Source organism: Lutjanus erythropterus, chromosome 17, assembly GCF_056507025.1.
Source record: "Lutjanus erythropterus isolate fLutEry1 chromosome 17, fLutEry1.hap2, whole genome shotgun sequence".
Taxonomy (NCBI): Eukaryota; Metazoa; Chordata; class Actinopteri; order Lutjaniformes; family Lutjanidae; genus Lutjanus; species Lutjanus erythropterus.
The window spans coordinates 6,893,729-6,919,772 of record NC_139333.1 but is presented as its reverse complement, the minus strand read 5'-3'; the positions used below and the strand labels follow the sequence as shown (position 1 = coordinate 6,919,772).

The 26,044-nt window shown below is 38.4% G+C and overlaps 2 protein-coding genes across 6 annotated transcripts in view; one reads left to right on the top strand and one right to left on the bottom strand.

Annotated features, from left to right (window-relative positions):
• Positions 1-14,023, bottom strand: part of mapk8b (mitogen-activated protein kinase 8b) — a 41,810-nt gene extending 27,787 nt beyond the window's left edge. Inside the window, exons 1-3 of one of the 2 annotated variants that reach the window (XM_084740271.1) lie at positions 13,717-14,023; positions 3,379-3,559; positions 650-779 (exon numbers count right to left, since the gene is read on the bottom strand). In XM_084740271.1, coding sequence (XP_084596397.1) covers positions 650-779; positions 3,379-3,500 — 252 coding nt within the window. In that variant the 5' untranslated portion in view covers positions 3,501-3,559; positions 13,717-14,023. The remainder of the gene's footprint in view (positions 1-649; positions 780-3,378; positions 3,560-13,716) is intronic. The other variant, XM_084740272.1, reaches the window with a different exon arrangement.
• Positions 14,024-17,478: 3,455 nt separating this feature from the next.
• Positions 17,479-26,044, top strand: part of frmpd2 (FERM and PDZ domain containing 2) — a 28,149-nt gene continuing 19,583 nt past the window's right edge. For 2 of the 4 annotated variants that reach the window (XM_084741628.1, XM_084741627.1), the window contains exons 1-6: positions 17,479-17,749; positions 23,605-23,729; positions 23,903-24,066; positions 25,317-25,382; positions 25,480-25,659; positions 25,763-25,838. In XM_084741628.1, coding sequence (XP_084597754.1) covers positions 23,609-23,729; positions 23,903-24,066; positions 25,317-25,382; positions 25,480-25,659; positions 25,763-25,838 — 607 coding nt within the window. In that variant the 5' untranslated portion in view covers positions 17,479-17,749; positions 23,605-23,608. The remainder of the gene's footprint in view (positions 17,750-23,604; positions 23,730-23,902; positions 24,067-25,316; positions 25,383-25,479; positions 25,660-25,762; positions 25,839-26,044) is intronic. The other 2 variants (XM_084741626.1, XM_084741625.1) reach the window with 2 other exon arrangements.

Below are 26,044 nucleotides of genomic sequence, written 5' to 3'. Positions count from 1 at the left end.
AACAGAAAGCACAGATATTACTCTGCGAGTCTGGCCTGGAGATGGTGGTTTGTAATGAATGACATCATCACCGCCACCACCACCTCTCCCTCTCTGATACAGTAGGAGCATCTGACAGACTGCTACTGCAGCCAGAGCATTAATAATGAATAACAACAGGACATTTCCTAATTCAAAACACCACGTACTGTAAAACAAAAACACGTTGCAGCAGCAGGAAGGAGCCCTGTGGGTAATCCACAAGCTTCCTGTTTTCAAGATCACCCGTCAATCAGACATGGTGGGCAGCTTTTTGGATCATTATGATTCAATGACTCACTGTGACAGGGACAAGAATGATGTCCAAGCTGATTTAGAGACTAAACATTTTCCAGGGCTGTCCTCGGGGCAAGTTCCGCTCAATCAAAGTGTCCTCTGTTATTTCTATTGAGAATTCACTGCTCCCACATGCTTGTTCATCACATTACTTTCAAGTGATTTCAACTCTGAAACAAGCTTATGCATTTAAACCCAGATTCATGCCTGTATCCATAGGAAAACACTGATAAATAAGGCAGCATGTGCGTCACAGATCAACATCTACCTTCCCCAATTGTGAAACTGATGTACATAAACACTTAAACAGAAAATGTCAGACAGCTCTTCTTACGTTCTTGTGGTTGACACATTTCATCAGCACCAGTTCTCTGTAGGCCCGTTTTGCATGAGTTTGATTCTGAAACGGCCGGCTCAGCTTCTTGATGGCGACATTCCTCTCCAAGTTGTGGTCATACGCTGAACTGTGATGAAAAACGAAAGCTTAGTCAACAATAATATGTCAGTAAGCCAGACAGTAGTGATACTTTAACCCTTTGCACTGTTTTGTAATGATTGTTTGCAATGTTGGCGATGGAATGAAATCACGGCTTTTTGTCTTTTTTTCCCCATTTCCTGCCATATCTTCAGCTGTCATATCAATTAAAGGCATAAAAGCCTAAAGTATTTAATTTACTGTTCATATTTTTACATTTTATTGTTTAAAATAAGAAAAAATGTTCTTTTCTTTCTCACAAAGCCTTTTCCAGTGTGTATCTGTGTACATACAGTTGAGACACCAGGGACACTGTAAACAAATCTGTTTTGGTAACTCAATGCAAACTAAGAGCAGAAAGATTTTTTCTTCCAACTTGTGCTATTTATCCATCTAGATTTTTTTTGTGTGAGTTGCAGAGTTTTGGAGATATCCGCCATAAAAATGTTTGCCTTCTCTCCAGCATAATGGGAATAAACAGCACTCAGCTTGTGGTCATCAAAGCACCAAAACATACATTTGAAAAAATTGAAAACTAGTGTCTTTTTTTCAGAAATCATATCCCAGTTACTCAAGGTAATTCACAGATCTTCTTGGGAGTACTTTCAGGTAGGAACTCTTATCTTTCTGCAGTAGAATCTACCAGAACTCCTTTCTTTCTACTGGAAAGAAAGTAGTTCCTACATGAAACTGCTCACAACCATGTCTGTGGATTATCTTCAGTAACCGGATAATGATTTCTGGAAAGAGACAATAGAAAGAAAATGTGTAGTTTGATTTTGCCACACATTCTCACGTTAACAAGAAATGGACGGGAGAGTGTCTGGACAGATGAATTGTATCAGACTGTATTTACTAAGCGTATTTTCCTGTTTAAAAAGACTGTCACACTAGATGGCTGGACAGTCGGCTCTCTTATGTGATGGCTGATGAAAGAAGCATGGCAGATATTGATATTTGATGACCAGTAATTCCTCACATGACAAAATGAAGTCTTGACTGATGCTTGTGCGCATCAGTTTCTTGGTGTTCCTACCCGGTATGAGGACCAGAGAAGATTAATGACAGCAAAGAACTCAGACAACTTAATCATGCCCAGATTGTGTTACAGGACCTGTGACTGGGTTACTCTGGACTTTGATTATAAATTTGATGGTCCAATCAGTCAACCGATGGAATGATGGAGATGTAAAGACATGGCACAACTGCAAATGTGATAGAATATCAGACCGAAATCCACAGGGAACACAACACCAGACTGTACTGTCAACAAACACAACAGTGTGCATCAATTTCTGTGTTGTATGCAACGTATGCTGATGTTATAACATCTGATCCCATCAACTTTCAGAGCAGACAGCTCTGCATCAGCTCCACCAAATGTTTTTTCATCAGACTGTTCCTGCGTGGGCAGTTCAATTCTGCAGTTTCTACCTTTTCTGACTGATGAATAGATGAAGAGATTTTTTTTATCCGTGCAAGACACTCCAGACACCTTGTCCGCACGGCTGATTCATACATAAGGCTGTGGAATTTCCTATTTAATTATCACTGATCACACATTTCTTATCGTGTTTTAGCTTTCATAAAGAAAAGGTGTTATTGTACTTCAAAGAGAGGTCAGAATTTTAAAGTATGCTGTAGTAGCAGACAAAGTGACAAAGACATTAGCAAACACTTCTTTGATTATATGTCAAGTCTGTCAAAATCAAATATAAATGAAAAACAAAACAAAAAAACAGGAGCAAAATAGTTTGATAAAATAACCTAAAGATCTGCTTACTAGTTTTTTGTTGTCATTGTTGTTGTTTTTTACCAGGGCTTTCAATCACATTTCATAGAGTTTGTCTAGTTGTCATGGAGATGAATTAGTGGTCATCATGTGACCCAATTAAAGCCCATCTTTGGGCGTAGCAACCTTTCTTTCAGCTTCCCCATGATCCCTGTGCCCCAGCCCTCTCCATTGCTTTTGAAAGGTCTATGGCACAAATTTGAAACAGCACACAAAACTCTTCATATTAATACTCACATTAGAACTGAGGAAAACATAGTTTTGGGTTTCAAAATAAAGTATTCAAAAGAAAAAAAATATTAAAAAATTTAAAATACATGCTTGTATTTCAAATTAAATATTAACTGGAGCAGATACCTGAAAGTACAAACAACAACGCAGTCGTGAAACTAAAAGTCAAAGCACAGAAATTCAGTTAGAAGCTACAAATGTACTAAGAGCGGACAAAACCTACACATTCAAAAGCGCCTTTATGTTTGCTCTCCAGAGATAAGAGCTGACAGACACAGGCTTGTTTGAAGGGAAAATGGGGCTCATCACAGGTTGTCTGTATTCAGTGACTGTCACTGCAGCCCGCTGGGGCGCATAACTGACCTAAACCATCTCCATGACAATTAATTTAACACCATCCACTCATGAAGCCCAAGAGATGCATTTAAAAACTCCAGAAAAAGGCTGATTAACTGGGTAAGTGGACCTTGAGTTCAGTTTATCTTGTCAAACTATTATTTACAACATCAACACATTTCAGCGAGACATTCTTGAAATACAAGGAATTGTTTTCCTTTGGACTCACCAGACAATTCCCTGTGCTCCTGATCCGATGGGTCTGAGGTTCTGGTAGCGCTTTAAAACCATAAAAGTTGAATCGCCCACATCTATACTGTAGTACTCCTTTTCACGCTTGTTCCGGTTCATGGTGAGGCCTTGGACAAACGCTGTGACTGGGCATCCAAGTGGAGCTCTCCTCTCAAGACCTGCAGTGTGTAAAGAGGAAAAGAGGTTGTCGTTTTTTTCAGCAGTCTTCAACCTTTGGTTTCACACTTTCTCTTCCAGCAGCCAAAACATTCACACTGAACTAAAACACAGGAACTTTTTTCGAATGACTCACTGAATTTTGGAACAAACGTCTATGGTGGTGTCAAACTTCATGTCCACACTCTATGTTTGTGGCAAACTAATATTTACCATGGTGGGTAAACAGGACCTGCCTCCCTGTCTACTACCACCATCAAAGACAGAGTTTTGGACAACGGCCAATGAAACACTGAAGAACTGTTGGTGAACTGCTCATGTTATAAATCGATCCATCAAAAAAGCCCCAAACTTCAGGCCGTCTGGCTCTGAAACAGCTTATTGCCTCAACATTTCACTCGGTTAATTCAATTAATGACTACTAGGTTTGGTACTATGCAGTGACCTCATGTAATGTCAAGTTTTATTTATTCCTCAAAGAACTGTCAAATCATCAGTCAACCAACCCCACTAGGGTGCAGCTCGTGTGTTCAATGGTGCAGTACAAATCTTATCTTACTGCCCCTTTAACCTAATAAAAACTTTGATTTAAGCATTTTTTGCAACAATCACTCAAGCTGGCCACACCTTACAGGAGTTTTAATATCCTAACAATGCATGTTCCTTTCAATAAAATATTATTGAAAGAAAAAAAACAGAAACTGAAAGCAGCCATGCCTCCAATCCTCAAGTGAGGTTCATCAATTCTAACGACCACTATATAAAACTCAAAGGTCTGGGCGGTGGAGTGATGATCCAGGCAGAGATGCATGGAGGAAGCAGGAAGCTGGGTTTCATGCCGGCTCTGAAGACGTCGAATCATTAGTGGGATTTGGAACATTGTGCTGAGGAGGTCAGCTTTGTGATGATAGCTGTTACGTTCCACGGACCACGACCCGACCTCTAGATTTCTCAGACTACCGTCAACCCAGCCCCCCTTTCGTTTCAGTATCGGTTAGCCTACGAGCCTTTCCCTCTTCTAGCTCTCCTCTGCGCTTCCTATTCTTGGATACATGGTTCTTCAAACCTTCGCTCTTTTCTTCTATTTCGCAGAGCTGCGAAAAGAGTTAAATCCAGATCAAATCGTAGCCCAGGTTTAGTCGGGATCAGACCAGAGGAGAGTAGACACAAAGTCAAGGAGGCTAAAGCAATTCAAGGATCAATATCATTTGCTTGCTATACACTAACTGATGAAAAAACTTTTCTTTGAAGTGTTTTTAGAAATTCAAAAAGTGGTTGAAATCAAGACCAATACACAAGAGAGATGATCTTAACATTGTCTCCTCCTTCTCCTCCTCTCCTATCCTTGTGTTTTATCCTTTCTGCTCCGTCTCATCTTCGTCTCCTCTCCTCTCTCCTCCCTTCCTCTCTCTGACTCTGATCTTAACATTATCTTCTCTCCCCCGCTGGAGAGCCTCGTCTCCAGTCTGCAGCTGGGCCATGCGCTGCAGAGGTGCGCGGACGAATGAAAGGAGCACAGAAGAACCTGATCGTGGTTATTTTATCTTGCAGCGACAGATGTGCAACACAAAAAAAAAAAAAACGTACGCTTGATCAAACAGTCAAACACTTGCAGATACAGAAACACAAGTAAACACAGAATCAAAAGCTTACCAAACAATTTCAGATGCATTTATTCAGATTTGTCTTGTGATGATGACAGCTGCTGTCTCTTCACCTTAACTTGCTGCAAGCAACCTAATCCCTAACCCCGACCAGTCTGAACACAAAGTACCATTAACCCAAACCAGTTCTCTCTGCTACGCCTGAGCATAACCCAACCTCAGCCACAACCCCAACCATGGACTCTAACAGGAGGGAAACACTATTTGAAGGCCTGACTAAACTTTGAACTGTGGATAAGAAAAGTGTCACAAGTAACACAGGTGAAGTTTATTTTTATTCTGTTTTCAATGTTTGGTGAAAATCAAAAATGCTGCTAAAAGTCACGTATGTGAAAAAGTTTAAATCCTTCTTCCTTTATTGGAATATTTGTTTCACAGTTTGAGAATGATGCTTTTTAGATGACTAGGTCAAGCAAAGCTTGCATGCAAAGCTGCATCCATATTAATCTATTATTAACCACTTAAGAGAGGTGTTCGTATCAGATACTCAAGGCTGCAGTATCTGTATTGGACGTGAAAAAGTGGACATAAAACGCAAAAATTTATTCAGACTAGTCGACTAGTCTAACAGTAAGAAAACACTCAGAAAGCAATTCAAACTGAGCACAATTTATTAACTGATGTTACACTGTCCAAAAAAATACTGTATGTATTAAGAGCCATTTGCAGCCATTAATCATGGTCTACAATCGCTAAATCGTATTTTAAATGGCGCTGAAATGTATGCCGATTTGCATTGTGCAACACAAACATTATACATTAACCATCAAAACATGACAACAACTCACTAGATGCTTCAACTTTTCAGACTGAAGAGGATGTCCGTGTCTGTGCTGAATGTGGTCACATGTTGCTCCTGTCGAGTGATTATATACCAGTTTATTCTGTCACAGTCTACATTTAACGTCATTTCCATTTTCTAGATTAAAACACTGCCAAACCGTGCTGGTTTTACAAGCTGTCATCTGTCCAACTTTGCTGATAAAAACATCTGGGGTTGCGTGGACCATCGGGGCACACGCGCTTATGGCGTACGGCGAGAGGGGCTGCAGCCCTTACCAGCGGCGGGCAGCTGCATAACATCTTAGAGGCAACAATTACCTTGCATTGTGCAGTCATAAAATATTGATAAATAGTTTAATCAACCAGTATTTCTGATGCAGACTAGCGAGGGAGGCGACGTTTAATCGTGTAGTCGACTAACCGTGCACATCCCTAGTGTCGAGCCATCCCTAACATCGAGAGTTAAACTGACTTTCATGCTGACTTTTATTTCACTACAATTCAACTTTTGAATCCATTTTTATCACTTGCTTGCCCAATTATTGTTAATGATTGATAGAAATTGTGGGTTGTGGTGGGGGGCATGAACTTTTTTTGGCTTTTGAAGGGGGACAGGCCAGAAAAAAGTTTGGGAACCACTGCTCTAGATGAAGAATTGCTGCAGCCACATGTGACACAATATCTAATGTTCCCACATACCAGCATTTCCATATTATTCAGTCTAATGTTGCATATAAGCAAATTTATGTTGCAACATCCAGTTCCTCTTCCTTGCTGATGAGCACCCACACTTCAGAGAACATGACTTAAACCCTCTTTCATAATCTTTAGATTGGTCCATGCAGCAGCAAAAATATAAACTTCTTTTGCAAGCAGTATCTGGCTGCAAAGGGACCAGAAATAACATGTTTGTCACTTCTAACATGCTTTTCTGAAAATGTTGCTTGGTAAATCAAATACAGGCCACATTGGAGAAAGTGTGAACTCGTGTTATTTTATTCTAGCTACAGGTAGGTTTATTAAAACACTGCAGAATATGCCTAAGCTGATGTTAAGCTTCAGTGTGCCGTCTGAAGATAAAACGGCACATCTCAGGGTTACTGTGAGACTTGAGGATCTGTGGCTGCATGTGAAAACAGGGGAGAGCGATATGACAGTGTGTGTCAGTCTGTCAAGCCAATTAAACTGTTAAGAGGCAGATCACACATTCCCACAATGTTTTACAGTCAGGGTTGCACGCAAATACATGAATGAATGAGTGAAAGTCGTTAGCTTAGTAATCAAGTGTTGGTTTACACATAACAAAACACTTTATCTATGTGAGCGCATGACACCTTCAAGGGTCATAGGTCATTCTGATCTATTTATAACCATTCAATAATGCTCCTGCGGTAACATACATGATTGAGGCATCAAGCTTGCAGCTTTTTCACAGATTTTTGTTGCAATCCATTGAAAATCCCTGCCTGTGAGGGAATAACATCTCTGACAACCAGACAAAAAGAGAACAGATAATCGTGTCACAAAGTGTCAGATGTGTGCCTTTGCACAGGTGAACACACAATCGCCTTGGCAGTCCTGTCCAGATCTGCCCCGGTCTCTCCCTCACAGCTGTCCATCACAACGTCTCTCCTGGGAGTTGCTGGCTACAGGTCTGCTCCTGTTCGCTCCGATTGCAGAGACTCTACCCTCCAGATTCTTGCAAAAATCAACAACGTCTGAGTTATCCGGGAGACCGAGATTTAGTTCGCCAGCAATTTGGAAGAGTTGGATTTTATCATTGAGCTGCTGACATTCAGCCAAAGTGAATGGCTGCTGATCAGAGCTCATTCTGTGGCAAACATTGGTACCAAAAAGCAAAGATCCACATTTCTTTCCTGATTGCTTGGAGGGACAATTTGGGGGTATTTGAGCTCAGACTTCCTATAATCTGACCCCAACCTTAGTTAATGCGCTCATCATAAAACAAAATAGTTCAAAGCTATTACAGTACAGGGAGTTTTTAACTGGTTACAAAACAGACACAATTCATGACTGATGTCTCTATATGACCCACATAAGCAAGCAAGACCAGCAGTAAGAAGATTGGCTATGCAGTTAGCTTTTTATCTGTTGCCAGGAGACGAGAGCCTCAAATATGACCACTGAGCCTGAAATAGGTGAACTGTTAAAGTGTACAAAGCCTCTCACATGTTCTGCAACCAGCACAGGCATGAATGGCTATATGCTTTAATAGTAAATACATTTTATCCATTGAATTAGGGTGATATAAAAGATAGGTGCTCCCCCTTAGTTTACTTGGTTGGTTTTGTTAAATTCCTGGGTGTCTACGGGATCGGGATTATATTATTTGATCAAATAGACACTCAAAAATGAAGGCAAGCTAGCCTAATATTGCTGTTTGACATAACTTCACATGACAACAAAAAGCTGGCATAAAAAAGGTTAGTTCTGACTCTGAGAAAGTGGGATAAACAGTAAAATTCTCCTAAATTTCTGTATCTCTGGACAATCTCTTCAACCAAGTAACACATATTTTTTGGTGGGGGGCTTTGAGCCTCCCACTTTGACAACATCTTCCTCAATATGAAATTTAGACATGAGCTGCACTGCAACAACATACAAACAACTGATCCTGTCATAGAAACAAAGCCAAACGAGGTAAATACACATCAGTAATACTTTGGCTACTTAAAGCCCCATTTGGCCGTGCGGTGGACAAGACAGTCTCAAACAGGTTTAGGCTTCTTAAGGTCCGACACCGAACAGACAAGTGATGCAACTGTTACACTCTTAACTTAGCTAAAATTCCCAGCCGACGCAGACGAGACATACCACGACCTAATTTTATCACCTTAATCATCATCATCCGATAAAGCATGCAGAGTGCAAGTGCACAGTCTCAAACACCAGAAAATACGCCTATCTACTGGAGTCTGCAGCACGGCGCTCGGAGAACCACCCCCACAACAAACAGTAACATTAATACAGGCTTTCCACCCCATTAATAAACACCTCACACATGCTGCTGCCTTGTTTAATGGCCACAGAAATAGTGCCAATTCACAAAGATGAGAAATCAGGACTATTTTGATAATAGATTAATCAATTTGAGTATTTTTTTTTCAAAGAAAAAAAGTTAAACTTCTTACACATTGGAACTTTAAGGGAATCTTTAAGTTCAGTAGGAATAGTGACTTAATTTATATCATGATATATTTCAATATAGAATGTCATCATACTTTTATACAGCAGAGCAAACCTCATTTGAACAACTACTGTATATGTGGTGTAAGCACAAAACATTTGCACAAAGACAGAAAAAAAAACATCACATCTTGCAGAAGAGAATTTGGAGTACAGCTGCAACGATTAATCGACTCATCAGTTATGGATCAGTTATTAAACATTTGCCAACTATTCTAATAATCTATTGATTAGTATGAGTACTTTAAAAAAAATAAATAAATTCTCTGATTCCAGCTTCCTAAATGTGATCAAAGTTTCCCAGAGTGGCATCTTCACATTGCTTCTTTTGTTCAACCACCAGTCCAAAAACCCAAAAGACTTCCGATTTACTATCAAATACCAAAGAAAAGCAGCAAATCTTCACACTTAATAAGCTGGAAGCAGCAACTGTCTGGCATGTTTGAAAAATGACTGAAATGATTAATTGGGTATCAAAATAGTAAGCGAAGTAAGTAACTTTTGATTAACTGATCCAAAGATGTGCAGAGCCATGAGAGAGTGGTGATTCTTTCTCAACGAAACTGACTTTGCCCTCAACCGTGACTGTTTGAACTGTGACATGCTGTTGTTTTATTTGTGTCTGGGCTGCCAGGTTAGAGCAGGACAACCAACACTATTATTACACCAAATACTAACTGCACACCTAATGAGGCAAATTATAGTATTGTCATTAGAGCTGCAACAATTGTTCGATCAGTCTATTATGAATCAGCTTTTCAATTAATCAGCAACTATTTTGATAATTGATAAATAATTAGTAATCTGCTTTTTTTCTTAAGATAAAAAGTGAATATTCTCCGATTTCAGCTTCTTAAATGCTATTTTCTGTGTTTTTCTGAATATCTTTGGGTTGTGGACAAAACAAGACATTTGACGACAATGAAGCATGGATCAACATTTTTTTTTTACCATTTTCCGACTGTGAACAGCTGCTTCACAAATCGTTGATGATGACAATAATTGTTAGTTGCAGCCCAATTTCTCTTCGATTTTTTTTAGCCTGAAATCAGACTAAATTGTCAACTCATTACACTTCATTTCCATATTCAGAGAAACAGCCAACTCAGCGGAGTGGGTGGATTTGAAAGTGTGGACTCAGGTTATTCAATTTCGGTACAGAGGAAGTAAGAAACCAGTGGCCAGCCCTGATACTGTTACCACCGTGGTAAAAATCATTGAGAAAATTTTAGATTATCTAAAATTCACAAGTAAACAGGCCCACAATTTGTCTGTATCAGCCAATAGGAGCTCCAGATCTGCATATGAGCTCATCATGTGTTAGCCAGGACTCATAATCCCATCTCTGCAGGCTACCTTACACTTTTGGTGCAGGAATCAGATTTCTCGGTGCTTTTGGCTGACTGCTGCTGTTCTCTTGGCAGGTTGCTTCGAAAACCTCGCTAGCAATGTGCAGTGCAGTCTGGCTCCATCACCCAAATATGACTACAGGAACATGTTAGATAGATAGCATGAGATGCATGCACCAAACACACACACACACACACACACACACACACACACACACACACACACACACACACGCGCGCGCACACACACACACAAGCTGTAGCAATCTCAGCCTAACCCACCTTTGACCAGACAATTCTAGTAAACCAGATCAGGTTATTAATATCATTTCACATTTGATGCCCTGGCCTGATAAGCTATCTTTATTGTAAAGATAGAAGCTGATACATGTTCACCATTTGACTGCTGTGATGCAGGATAAACCAAACTACATTATTCATTTGCAAAGGAGCAATAATCACATTCACCTTTATAATTTGGAGGTTAGTGAGGCCAAGGTCTGGACCATATATTGATACTATATTGATATCATAATATGGGAAAAGATAACGTCTTAGATTTTGGATATTGTTATATTGTGGTATGGAATAAGTGTTGTATCTTCCTGGTTTTAAAGGCTACATTACAGTAAATGATGTAGTTATCTGAACTTACCAGACTGTTCTAGCAGCACTATTATTTGCCTTTACCCACGTAGTCATTACCCACATTACTGATGTTTACCAGTTATCTCATTGTGTTAATTAAGGCCTGACCGGAGTAAAGAAGAAATTCTGATACCAATATATCATCCAATCTTTATACAGAATATAATATACACAATATATTGAATTCACAGCTCTTGTCAATATTATGGTAAAAAATCTTATGATATTTGATTTTTGTCCATATCATCAAGCCCAGACTCCACCACAAGCAAAACTTTGGGACTCTAAATCTTAACAATAATATGTATGTCTTATTGTATTACGTACTTAAAGTAGTCTTTGTGCAGCACAATGATCCCTGTTAGTGTGATGGTTTTGGATTAATATTACTCAGGGCTCGACAGTGAGCTTTCCCCACTAGCCCAGGGCAAGTGAAATGCCATGTCGGGCAAGTAAATCTTGCACTTCACTTGTCCAACCAGGCAGGTGGTGAAAATGAATTTAACTATTTAGATAATCAATTAATTGTTTAGGTAATTTTTCATGAAAAATGGCAGAAATTGCTGTTTTCTGCCACTCCATTCATTATCATTATCAAAGTGAATATCTTTGGGTTTTAGATTGACAAAACAAGACCATTAAAGACATCACCTTGGAAAAAGTGGGATGAACATTTTTTGCTATTTTACAGGTGTTGCAGCCCTAGTTTAAACTTTAATAAATAGGCTAACTTCAGTCTTTGTTGTTCTTTGATTACCTCTAATAAATAAAACAATTTGTACTAGGGTATGTAGATTTCTGACCCTTTTCCCTGGTCAAAAAAACTCATCAACATTGAACCCTATTACTGCTGCATTAATGTGTATGTTCTATTTTACTGATGTAAATGTTTATGGTTGAGCTCATTTAGAGGAGAAAAATGCACTGATTACAGATATAGTGGGTGATATGGCGAATTTCTGAGCTAGATAAAAATAAACCTTTTTCTATATGGATTTTGCACTGATATGACAATGCAAAGATACTAAGAAGGCTGTTTTCTTAAAGAAATAGCTTACTTAAAGAATATTATAGATTGTATCTAACATTAAGGCTGCACAATGAATCAACATATTATCGAACTTGCAATATAGCCAAGTGCAATATCTAAATCGCAGAAGCTGCATTTTTTTGATAAAGGAGAAATGTGTGACAAAACATGAATTTAATGAAGTCCTGTAGTGCTGCAGAGATGCCCTGGCTTACAAATCTCATAAGACGTTAGAAACAAATGTCACATTATCAGGATTTTAACAGTTTTGTCAGCGAAAAAGAAAATTGTGACGCAAAAATGATCATCCCCACTAGCTGGGAATCATTGTGCAACTGCAATCTCTGTCAAAATAACTGCAATATGTTTTTCAACATCATGCAGCCCTTTTTAACGTTTTAAACAATTTAACATATACACGTGCCAATGAAAGAAATTAGAAAATAAAGAATACATTAAAAAGTACATAAATAGCTAAGCAAACATCAGTAAAGTCAAGAATATGTCTATTGCTGAATATTTTAGCAGCTTCTCAGCATTTACACCTGTCAGGAAGCTCATCTTGTCCTCATACATGATCCCAATTGAGCTAAATCTAAATCACACCATCACCATTTTTTCCATTAAATTTTCCATAAAGCAGTTTTAATTTTAGTGCATACTGACACATATACACAAAGATACTGATTTACCTTTGTTTGGCTTATAATGAGCTATTGTATCGGTCAGGCTCTAGTAATGAGATATGTATCATACATAGCGGAACAGTCTAAAGATATCAAGATATCGTCTTTAAGCCATATTTCCCAGCCCTAATAAGGCCATGAACACATCACATAATTCACATTAAAACACATAAACCGACAGACTGCAGCCTTGCACACAGCCAAATATTGATCTCCCATCTGCACAGTGTTGTCATTTAATTCACAGACATGCTGCTACAGTATAATAGCCAGTTTACATCGCAGGAATTTAGTCTGCCCACCTTTCAAGCCAATAGAAATATGCAGGAGATCATATCACAGCTGTAAATACCAGCAAACTGGTGTTAGCTAAAACAGGGTGTATTCAAAGGCGTCAAGAGATGATTTCTGTTTACATGGAAGATGTTATCGTCTTTAGGTGACCACAGACTGGAGGTCACGGCGTTTTACTTGAACCTTTCACTTGTTCTATGACTGGCAACACCACCCGGTTCACAGTGTACAGTGTGAGCAGAGCTAATGTGTGTGTAGCACTGATATGGACAGGTTACAGTAGTGTGCTTCCCAGTGTAGCCACTCAGTCTGGTTGCCTTTTACCAGTTAGGCCAGACCTGTCCTGCCTGCTGTGGTGGTCACCCTGTACACTGTAGTAACACATATTTACAGTGTCGTGTGGGACCCACATTAGTTTGTTCATAGCCCCTAAAAGGTTGACAATAACACGTCAAACACGTCTCAAAGGAAGGAAAAAAATCCGTATGTCGAGCTCACCCTCTCCGGTTAATTCCAACAGTGTCGACCCGCAGTCGCCGTTTGCTGCCTGCCTGCCTGCCTGCTGGAGACACAACCCGGACGTTTGTATTTGGAGAAAAACAGCTCTTTAATCCCTCTTTTCCTCCGGATACTCTCCCGTTTCCCTCACACTAGCAGGCCGGGATCATCGCAAAATACATGTGTAGCTTCTACGTAACCTAATCTTTGTGCTTCCGTGACACAAGCAGTTTCTGCCATTTCATACCAACGTCGTCGAAACCCTGCGATGTTTCCTCGGCTGCACAATGAGGACCGGGGGGACGTTCAAGACCGCCTGCGCGTTCCCGGCCGCCGATCCGGGGAAGCGGAAGCGACGGTTTCGCAACGTTTTGAAATGACGACAGGATACTGCTATTTTACATATACGTGCAGGTGTATTTTAAAAACGCTTCAAAGTACATTTAATACATACATAATGTATAGATAAATACATATATGTGGTATATAAATGACGCTGCAACAAAGATAGCATTTAAGTTAGCATGTTGAGGTTTGTTTTTTCTATTTCCTGTTTACAGTTGTAGCTGACTATCAAACAAAAGTGGGCACCCAAATTTATATTGTTTTAAGTTATAGGCTGGCTAATACAACTCATTTAATTTAATTCACTCAGCTAACAATTTATTAGGTACAGCTAGCTAAAACGTAGCTGCTTCAAAATACATTTAAGCATATATACATAATATGTAGTCTGCATAAATACAAATATATGTTATGTAAATGATGTTGCAACCAACATAGCATTTCAGATAGCATATAGAGGTTTGTTTTTTCTATTTCCTGTTAACTTGTGGCTAATTGTCAAACAAAATTAGGCACTCAAATTTTTATTTGAACAAGTTAAAGGCCAGCTAATGTAGATTACAGTTTACAAAAATTTAACTGCAAAATCAGAGTGCCCTATTTTATTTGGTAGATATACACTCAGTTACCAATTTAATAGGTACAGCTAGCTAAAACAAATGCAGTTTAGTACTACAATGCAGCAAATTCTACTTTCACAAAGGTTTTAACATTCAGTTTTTGTTGAAACTGGTTTAGTGTGGTGCTAGTTCATCTTTAAGTGATGTCTATTACACCTTTTCATTGCTGCCATTTTGACATAAACGAGTAGAGTAAACACAGGTGTTACCAATGATAATGATTAATATTACAAAACAAAATATTTGAGTATAATTCACAATTCAGCAGCACAACGCTGAAAAAAGAGAATTGGACCAACTTAAATTGCTGCAATTATGAACACAAATAAATGAAGTTGTAACTATTAATTTACAAAGTAAAGTAAGTGTCAATTTAACTTGTTAACTTGATGTGAAAAAAACAATACATTTGTGAACTTTTTTGTGCACAGCCACACTGAAAAATGTGTGGTAGTCATCTGAAATTACTGCAGTTAATAACACACAAATGAAGTGCTACCAAGCTTTTTCAAAACGAGTTAACAAGATAGATTAACACAATTTATTTTTTAATGAATTCATTTGTGTGTTGCCAGGTGGAAGTTTTTTGGTTTTTTTTTTTAGTTTGGCTAGGTGCACCTAATAAAAGTGGAAACTGAGTGTAGGTTAGCAACATATTTGCCCTACAATGTCAGCCATAATAATCAGCCAAAGTTGCCATATTTTAAACACAATGATAAGCAAAGTACACAACATCTTCATAAATGTCAGAAGGCATAAAAGTATAAATAAATCAAAATAATTCTCTTTTTGGTGGCCATGGTGGCCTTTATTCATGGTTATCACTAACATCAAACATCTGGACAACATTAAAAGCCACAATACTTGTAATGTAATTATAAGCATTTAAATATCAGGCTACTTAAAGTTCACAATGGTGGAGAATAATCAGCACATTCACTGAAGTACTGCACTTTTGCTGCTCCATTACATTTATCTGACAGCATCAGTTTATAGTTACTTTTCAGATTAAGATTTTACTTTAAAAAGCTAAAATTTTATCAAATGCAGTGCATTGTTAAAGACATAAAATGCAACATTTTTCTTAACAACAACAAAAAAAAAAAGACAAAGTATAGACTCATATCAACAATATCCCTTTCAATCATCACTTTTGACACATTAGAAGTCTCCGTATCTGCAGATACCTGCTCTCTGCCTGTACTTTCCCTATTTTCTCCTTATTTTTCTGTGCTCTGGGCATTTTACCAACCCAAAACATCATTACTCTACATCTTAAGAATGAGACTTAACAATCAACTATCTTTCTGGTTCATTTGAGAACAGCTTGGACTAATCCTTCTGGTTCGACTTTTAAAAAACACAGGACTTTTTGTTCAATCATTCATTTAATCACTGCTTTCCTGCTGATGATTTTCTGTTCCAGCTTTTAAGAGTTCAGCACCCTGATCAGCACACTAAAGTTGGTGTGTTTAATCATGAACACAGGTGTGACCCTTAAGAAAGCTTATTCTGGTGGCCGGAGGTCACACGAAGGCATCACCTTGACACGTCTTCCACAGGTCAGTGTGTTAATTACTCCTTCCTCTGTAAAGGACAAAGGAGACGTAAATCCTGACAGTTACAGGGCGTCTCTTGATGGCGTAGCTCAGAATGAAGTGGTGGGTAATGAGTATGTGTACAAGAAAACTATTAAAGCTACTAGCTATTGTGTTGCAAATAACTGGCACATAGTTTGCACACAAAACAGCAAAAATAATAGAAGCAGCACCCCGACAGCCCTTAGGATGTTGATAAGATTTTATACTTTTAGACAACTGCATTACATTCTATGGCAGTTTTCCACAGTCATTTGAGGGAAAAAGAAAAAGTCGGCTCTGTTTTTTTGAATTAATGAGATAATTTTTCATGTAATAAAAAAATGCTTTGTTTTTCTGAATTAAAGAGATACATCCAGCAGGCTCTCTATGCCAATTAATTCAGAAAAATAGGGATGATTTATTTTACATGAAAAATGAACTAATTAATTAAGAAAAACAGAGGATTTTTTTAAACAGTTTTCCATTTTTTTGGAGTACAACCACACTAAAAAACAACCTAAGAAGATACTTTAGTGAGACACAAATGAAATAAACTTAATAAACAAGTTAGATTAACACAATTGATATTTTAAAAATCCTTTTATTGTGTTGCCAATTGAAGTTATTTTTTTAAGTTGGTCCAACACTTCTCTTTTTTTCAGTGAATAATTGCAGCCTAGCTGCTAAAACAACCATGAAATTGAACCTTTATTTTCATTGTAAATGCATATTCAGGGCTTTATTAGACTTTAGTTTTAGCTAGGTGTTTTTTTTCTCAAATGAATGCAATACACTTCCACACATTTCAAAGGTCAAAGGTCACTTTTTACTTCATCTCAGTCTGTCAGACAGTTGTACTTGTTTCTTTGCATGTTTTTGAAATTTCACAACATGTATGTCAGAGTAATTTGGTACTTTTTAAATTTTACGTAGGTTAATTCTTTGAATGGTGGTATTCCTACTTTATATTCTTATCACTTCTCACCAAATGACATTTTAAATGCTTTTTTTAAACAGCAGGCTAAGTGGAGGGATACACAGTTTAAGCCTGCAGCATGTTCAATAATCTAATAAACTAATAGAAAGTGGGACAATTAATGTGTCACTTGTGGCTGAAACATCAGATTAACACAGTGCCGCCTACAATGGATTGGTCCTTTGCTGCCCCATCTGCCGTTAGCTTGCCCTGCAAATCCAATTATGTTCTTATGCTCCCTCGTCTAAATATAGTTGAAAATGAAGGAAAACACAGAAACAACACGTCATTAGTTAGTGAGCGCGGAGCAAATTATGTTATGGAGCTGATGCGTCCTTTCTGCAGAGACAATTGATCTGTCATGAGGAAATGAGGGTGTGTGGCACACGGACGAGGGAGAGGTGGCTGGAATGGCAGCAGGGGATGCATAGGAGGAAGAGGGATTAGAGTTCAGGGCGGTGGATGTCTGAAGGAACTTAACAGGAATCTCCTCAGATACCGGATGAAATAAGGTAGGTTGCATTAAGTGTCAAGTTACAGTGTTTTCAGTCTGAACATCGCTCATAAAACACCTGTGGGCCTACAAACGTGTGTTTACAGACACCGTAGTGTCTGGATCACGAGGTACGGGACTCTTTACATAGAGTATATGCTGCTGCTGTAACGACACAGTCAGTGCCTGGGATCAACTGAATGAAAGTGAATGAGACAAAGGGCACTCTTGTGTCAAACCATTCGCTGAAACTCACAAAGTTACTAAGTTAGAAGCAGGATATTACTGAAAATGAACCTGTTAGCTCTGAATAAATCAAGGTAACAAACAACACAAAGTAACTGACACATATACTTGGTCAGTAACACCAAAATGATTACAATACAATGACTTTTTTATTATGTTGAAGTTTCTCACTTTTCATTATTGTTAAAATGACTGTTATATTTTAGTATAATTAGTTGTATTTCCATGCCCACTAATTTTATAATATGTGATGTTTTAAAAGACATTAAAATGATGGGCACAGTGTGTATGTAAAGGAGTTTAGCTGCTTCAGTTTCAGGGTTTAGATATTGCGCATGCTGTTGGGTTTTAGCAGTATACCAGTATCACAGTATACCACAGTACAGAATACAATTCTACTGCATTAGTGTATGTAACAATTCTGCATTAAAATGTCTAAAAATGTGTACTAACTTTATCCCATTTATTAGACCTATTCCCGCTAGCCGTTGCTAGCTAATTATTACCAAATTAACTGTTATACTTTACTATAATTGTTTGTGTTTTCATGCCCACTAATTTTATTATGTAATTTAAAAAGGACATCAAAAATTGGGCCCAATGGAAAAATAAAGCACAGGGGTAATTAATAACTTGAATAATGGATGAATTCCATTTAGCTGCTTCAGTTTGGGGTCATGGTGCTGTGCAGGTTGTAGGGTTGCAATATGCTGGTATCACAGTATAACAAAGTAAGAACATTACTGGTTAGCATAATGTGTGCATTTGCTAAACTACAGTTCTGAATTCTACTGTGCCATCATTATTACAGAATATATATTTTTAAAGTTTTGTGAAATTATATGAAAGTGTTTCCTCACCAAAAAAAAGTTTACATTTTTTTTAAAGCTGTAATGTGTTTTCAACAATGTCCAAGTACGGAAAAAAATCTGTAATTTATTCATGCAACAGTGTGTTTCCTGCTAGCCATTGCTAGCTAACTGCTAGTTGCTATGCTATGACAGATAGCGAGGACGGAAGTCATGCATGTGACTAGACGTAACTCAAATAAAACTAGTACATATAAGTTCATGTATTATGTTATCCCAAGTGTTTCCGACAATGTTTAAACCCCAAAAAATCTGTAATTTATTCATTTTAACGTTGTATCTCCTACCAGTTGTTGCTAAGTCGTTGCTAGTTGCTGTAACTTAAATACGGGATACATCAGATACGTGTGAGAGTTAGGAGGGAAGTTATTCGTAACATGAATAAAATGGTAATATTAATATATGTAATTATGTTATTACATATTTAAAATGTTTTCACAGTGAAGACAGCAACTCCCATAATCCCTTGCCATGTCACAACATCATCAAACTGCATCTCTTGTTGATATTCCTTTTTTTCTTTTGCAGAGTGAGTAGTTGTGTGTTTAAAGGGTCACTATAACGGATAATTATAATAAGAAATCTCACACTGTTGTAACGCTGGCATGTTGGCTCACTGTCATGGCTCACTGGGACATTTTGCTATCAGTATTAACACTTGTGCTTTACCGACTATGGAGTCAAAATGTCTGCTGTGAAAAGTCCCATACTGATTGTTACGGCCACCTGTAGACACCTCACTGCAGATTGTCTTGGCTGAATTGAATCAGAGTAACCTGATTAACAGAGCTGGGTTACTTGCCGATCTATCATGTGTCACCTGACATGCCACAGTAAGCATGTCTGCTTTCTGTCAGTTTCAATTCTGTTTGTATGTCAGAAAGGTCCCAGAGTGAAATGAATGCAGAGCAGAGAGAGTGTCTGCACGGTGTCGAAACAGCAGAAATGCCAGCAGCAGTTAAAACAGTACACTCGATTGAATTAGAAGAGATTAAAGTCAATTAAAGAATTTAAATTATCGAGGCAGAAAGCAATAAACACCAAAAATATTCTTCTGTTTTCACTCTAATATGACTAGAAATAGGATGATTATATTAAGATGCTTCTAGGAAGCTGCCACAGTAACATCCGGATGTTAATCTGATTGTCAGATATATAACGAAAACTACCGGGGGTTACCATGTTAATACACAGAGTGTTATGTTAATCTGGTTAGTCACTGTAGCCATTTCTCACATCAGTGGTGTTGTTAGATGTAATAAATTAATACCACAAATCTCAATGGCTTTGTGCTGTAAAAAAAAAAATCTTAAGTCAACAAGTTTTACTTCTCTCATTACTGAATGTGTTGGAAGCCTACTTGTTGTCCACCATCTTCCATTTACCATGATGAAAAAGTAACCCCTGTTTGCGCTGTTTCCTGTTTTGTGCCATAAATCAATCCTACAGGCTGTCAGACAGCCTTTAATGACAAGAAACCGCTGTTTTATAAGCCAAATATTGCTCTCTTCAAAGCCATCGAACTCCATTAGCAAAATAAGTAATTTTACCTTGCAAGGCACAGGAGTTGCTTGTGTATTGTCTTGATCTTTTAATGTATGACTCGTGTGTTTGTTCAGATTCACTGAAGTCCCGCAACAACGCAAACAAACTAACTAACCAATCGGAGCAGCAGTAGACCAGTAACTCTTGTGTTCTGCAAAGTAAAATTACTGTTCTTGCCAAAGGAGTCTGGTGGCTTTGGAGAGAGTGATATTTGTCTTATGCAACAGCAGTTTCCCATCAAAGGCTGTCTGACAGCAAGGTAAAGTGGTGAAAAGATTCTAAATATAGTGTGCACTTAAACCTTTTCTGTTTTGTGCCAGTCCTACATATAATGCTACCGTATTTGGCCTACTGAGTCTGACTTTTGTCAACAGTAAAACATATTTTAGCCACTTAAAAAATGTCCCGCATAAGAAAATCAATATCACTTCAAGTGTGCACAATGTTTAGAATATTTTTGTTACCTCAGGCAGCTTTTTCCAACAAGAAACTGCCTCTATATAAGCCAAATACCACTCTCTCCAAACCAACCAAACTCCATGAGAGTAATCAGTAATTTTACCTCACAGAACATGGGAGTTGCTTGTCTGTATTCCCAGTCTTTTAGCTTGTATTAACATATGACTTCTGTGCTTTAAAGGGTTAGTTTTGTTTCACTGAAGTCACACAGTAACACAAACAAACAAACCAGTCAGAGCAGCAGTATATTGGTCACTCCTGTGTTTTGGTTTAAAACTACTGTTTTTGCCAGTGGAGTTTGGTTAGCTTGGAGAACGCTGTATTTGGCTCATATAGAGTTGGTTTCCCATCAGAAAAAGTTGTCTGACTGCAAAGTAAAGTGGTAAAAAATATTCTAAATATAGCCTTCACTTAAACTGATATTGATTTTGGTGGCTAAAATATGCAGCAGTTCATTGTTTAGCCCCTACACCAGCACCAGCAGCTTCTCCAGACTGGGAGCATGCTGGCTACTATAGGAAATACACTTTGACTCTGGATAAGAATCTCATACAACCCCACTTAAAAAAAATCCTTTCAGAAAATCTACTGTTGTCATCAGTTTCAACAGAGATTTACAGGGATCAGTGAGAAGTGCTAATGTCACTCACACACGTCAGTCCTGTTCCCGACCCCTCCCCATATGCTTGGCTCAGCTGTAATGGTTATGACAATGGGCTCCAGAGCAAGTGGTGGAAGTGCAACAGTAAGAAAACATGTAATGCAACTAACAGGAATGACTGTTGCCTTAGTATACGGTCCCGTTTAAATCAATCTAAAGCTTTATAGCTGTGAGTGGGATGTCATCCAGTTATATCAAATCAAACACTGTGTTAGCTTTTGATTATTAAATAAATCCGACTTAATCAACGTACACTGTAGCAACTTAGAATTTTACAGTTAAAAATGATTAAGCAGCCAGAAACTACAGGTTAAAGCCTTGTTAAATGAATTTGATGATGTAAGAGTACGTAATACAAACAAGAAATTAAAAATACAAATAAGAAAATACAATGATTATATGACTGATAATAAATGGTAACATTTTTTTCTTTTAATTCATAAAATGAAATGCTCAGTGAGTTACACTACTTGCTTTCTCCTGAACTAGGTATGTGTTGTCCTCAGTATGCCGGCCATTTACTAGAGTTACCAGAAGCTTCTCAGGGTAATTTAGCATTTCAGAAATCCTCCGACGTAAGCACATAAGTGCTTTAAAACTGCTCAACACCTTCAGGCTCAAGTGAACTGAATTGGTGCAAGATGATGCAGAATCTTAAAGAAAAATGATCAAATTTAACAAGCAACAAAAATAAACATGTAAAGAACAAATGTAGCGCGTTTTCTTTTCGTTAAGCTTTGAAAACTGAAACCTCAAACTTGAAACCGCAGCGTCCTGGGATCTCAGAGTCATTGAAGCAGTTGAACCATTCTGCATGTTTTTTTATGTGAAACTACATGTGGTCACTGTATTTTGAGAGGAATAGTATGAAAGCAATTAACGCAAGTGTTGGATTTGTTCTTAATTAGGTCTAATACCACTAAACCCTGAGCTTGTCTGTCTCAAATGCCGACCTCTGACCTTGAAGCGTTCACTGTGTCTGACGTACTCCTCGGTGGGACTGTAGTCCATAATGACATTCAGCCAGTTTGTTAAGAAATGACATTAAAAAAACACATCAGACATCTGACAGGAGAGACAACTATTAGATTACATATGTCTTCCAACTTGTGTCCTCTTTTCTGAAAAAGGTTGTCATCTCCTATTTACTGACTCAATCTCTCTCAGATGTTTAAAGGTCCAGTGTGTAAAATTTAGGGGGGGATCTATTAGCAGAATATGGCAGAAATTGTAATATTCACAAGTATGTTTTCATTATTGTATAATCACCTGAAAATACAGTAATCCAGAATAGACAAACCAAACACTGTCTCTAGATAAGGTTTTTTGTGTGTTTTTGCAAGTTTCACAGCTATCATTGGTTCTCCTACATGTTTGGAAGGGGAGGGTGAGGCAAGTTGATTGTGGTCTGCAAGCTCACTACTAGATGCCACTAAATCCTACATACTTATCCTTCAAGGCTGATATTTTAATATGGCAACAAATGTACAGTACAGGAGCAGGTTTTTCTCATGCATGATAGACCCTTCCTAAGCCCCGCCCCTTTTTCAAACCTCTGCCAGCTTTCTCCTTCCTGTCTCCTGTAGTTAGACATAGTATGTACTTGGCTCCTCTATGTTGAAAATACAAGGATATCACACAAGATGGTTTATTTATCATTTACAAGGTTGTAAATTGAGATTTTGTTGTAGTTCCCACTTTGATTGATTGATTAATTGATTGAAATTGATTGTACAGGTAAATAAACTAATTTATATTGTGGAGTTCTGAGGAAAGAAAAACGGGGTACCTGTAAATGCAGTGACATACAGTTCGCTAACATTAGTAAAGCACTCAGGCTACCTAGCTAGCTAATTACCATCAGTTGTTAGCTAGCTAGTAACATCTGCTAGCTAATTAGTTGGCTAATCTACGTCAATCCTTAGCTTGCTAGTTAACATTTTGCTAACAGGTCCCCAACATCTTCCGACCATCTTTCAAATTTGGTTTTCTTTCAACATGGATGACCCCGGCACATAGCATATCTAAGTACAGGAAACAGAAAAGGAAATAGTTGACTGAATATGTGTATCTTGTTGTGTTTGTGTATCCCAGCAGGATGGGTACGTTTGTGACCCTGGCAGAAGTGTTGGAGGCCCGGGGTTCACCACTGGATGAGGATGAGGTCTGGTGTCTCCTCCTCGCCACCACTGAGGCCTTACTGGACATTTCTAAAAAAGGTAAGTGCTCGTCAGTTCTCACTTCCTCATTATTCCACCTGTTGTCTGGCCACAAGACTCTTTTCTCAGGCAGCATTTAAGAAACAATGTGCTCTCTCATATAACCCAAGAGAAACTTACTAAACCCTTTGAGTTGGTAAATGTCGCCAGTTTCTGTTGTGCTCTCTGTTTAGGTTCAGGTAACATGTGCAGTGTTCTGAGCCCAGGCTCGGTGCTACTGTCAGCCAATGGGAGTCTGGCCTTCAAGAGCTGTGCCCGATATGAAGACGTGGCCTCCTTCACAGCTCCTGAGGTCCAGCAGGGTCACACCGCCACTACCAGGACGGCAGCCGAGAAGGTTGGAAAACTCAGACTTAAATTGTTGTTGTGAGGACATCAACTACAAATTAGTTGCAGACTCGTGTGAAAATTAACAGAATGTAGAATAGTGGTGAGGCACCCTGGATAAATATTAGAGGTTATAAAAGGATTAACGGAATAGGAAAAGATTAAAAAACATAAAACTATGTTTACTTTTCCGTCTTTTCTACACATATCACTGCTATATGGTTATAATAATGGGTAGATAAATAATGGGTAGTTTTATCACTTCAAGCCTCTAAGGATTATTTGAATAGAATTAAATTACAAGGGGAAAACACTCATAAAACACTCACACATACATAACATATTAAACCTACAAAGGGGTCACAATATAAGGGTTTAAAAGGAAAGTTTGCATTCGAGGATACAATTGAAAATGAATGTTGAAAATGTGAACCAGACCATCAAGAAATAAAAAGAAATTTGGTCCATAAAACTTTTTCTTGCCGCTTTTAAAGCTATTCATTATTGCATAGTGCTTTATTTGGATAGGAGTATTATCACATATGAACAATGAGTTTTAATTAATCAAAAAGGACATAAATAGTTAAGAGTCAAAACGAGTAAGAAAGAGTCAAATTTGATGACTTTATACTCAACTTGACAAAAACAAAAAAAGACTGCAGCTCAACTTGGACTTAAACACCAATGAAACTTTGACACTTCACTTGGACCTGAACCTTTCGACTTGAAAATACTTGATACTTTACACTAAGCCCTAAGATTAAAAAATATGTGCTGCCAACAAGTCAGCACTTAATTCCTCAGATCCAATTCATTTGAACCAACCCAACAGCAGCAACCATGAAGAACTAACGTCACGCTGATGAGGGCCAATTGGAAAAAGTAATATTCAAGATAATTTTGCCCATGTACAAGAATCACCTGGTGTATGGGTTGAAACTTACCGACAGAAACGCAACAACTTAAACTCAAATATTGGGAGCAAAAGCTTAAGCTAACATAAGGTGCTAACGTTAGCTTAACAGCTAAGTAATTGTAAATTAATGAGGCTGGAAACCCACTTGTTTAGGACTCAAAAATCAAAGTTTAGGACTTCTGACGTGACAGTGGACTTCAAGGCAAAGGCTTGAGACCTCTGGTTTATCACACAAGCTCCACACGTACAGTAGCAATAGGAAAACAAGAACAGGGCTTCAGAGAAGTGTTTTTATTTGACCAGGAATGAATGACTGAATCATTTCCTTGTTTTTCTGTCCTCAGATGGTTGTGTACTCACTGGGGATGACTCTTTATTGGTGTGTTGATTATCATCTACCTCAAAACCAGGTACTTTCCTCCCACTTCTGCCTCTTGCACAAACTCATTCTTGCGTATTCTTAGTTCTTACCCACTGTCCAATTCGCTGTCTCCTGTTTGCTCCCAGCCGGTCCCGCTGAGTGCAGAACTGGAAGGTTTGCTGCTGAGCATGTGCGAGGACATGGTGGTCAGGCGGACCGACCTGCTGACGGTGCTGGAGGCCTGCGAGCTTCACCACAAGGCCGCGATGCTTCCTCCTGTTGAGCGGCTCGTTAGGCAGCTGGTTGAGGACGTCTACAGAAACTCAGTGAGTGTTTGACTGGATTGGTGAGGTCATGTTTGGTTTTGAGTAGTTTTAGTGTATTTTGTTACTGATAGCACCAACTCTCTGCTTGTTTCCTTCTTTGCAGGTTGACCATGTGTCCATGGCTGACAATGGATCTCCGCTAACAGACCGCAGTCAAATGGTCAGGGACAGATTACACAGTAAGAAACTGATTCCTTTTGTCAGTTCAACTGGAAGTAATTTCCATGTTTTGTCTGCTACAGCTTTCAAATCTGTTCTGTAAATCACACATCCTATGTTCTCTTTTTAGAGAGAGTCAAAGTCAAAAAGGGAACCATTTCTTGCTGAGAGTTTGATGGGCAGATCGATACGACTCTCATGTCTGTACGCTAAATTTGAAGCTACC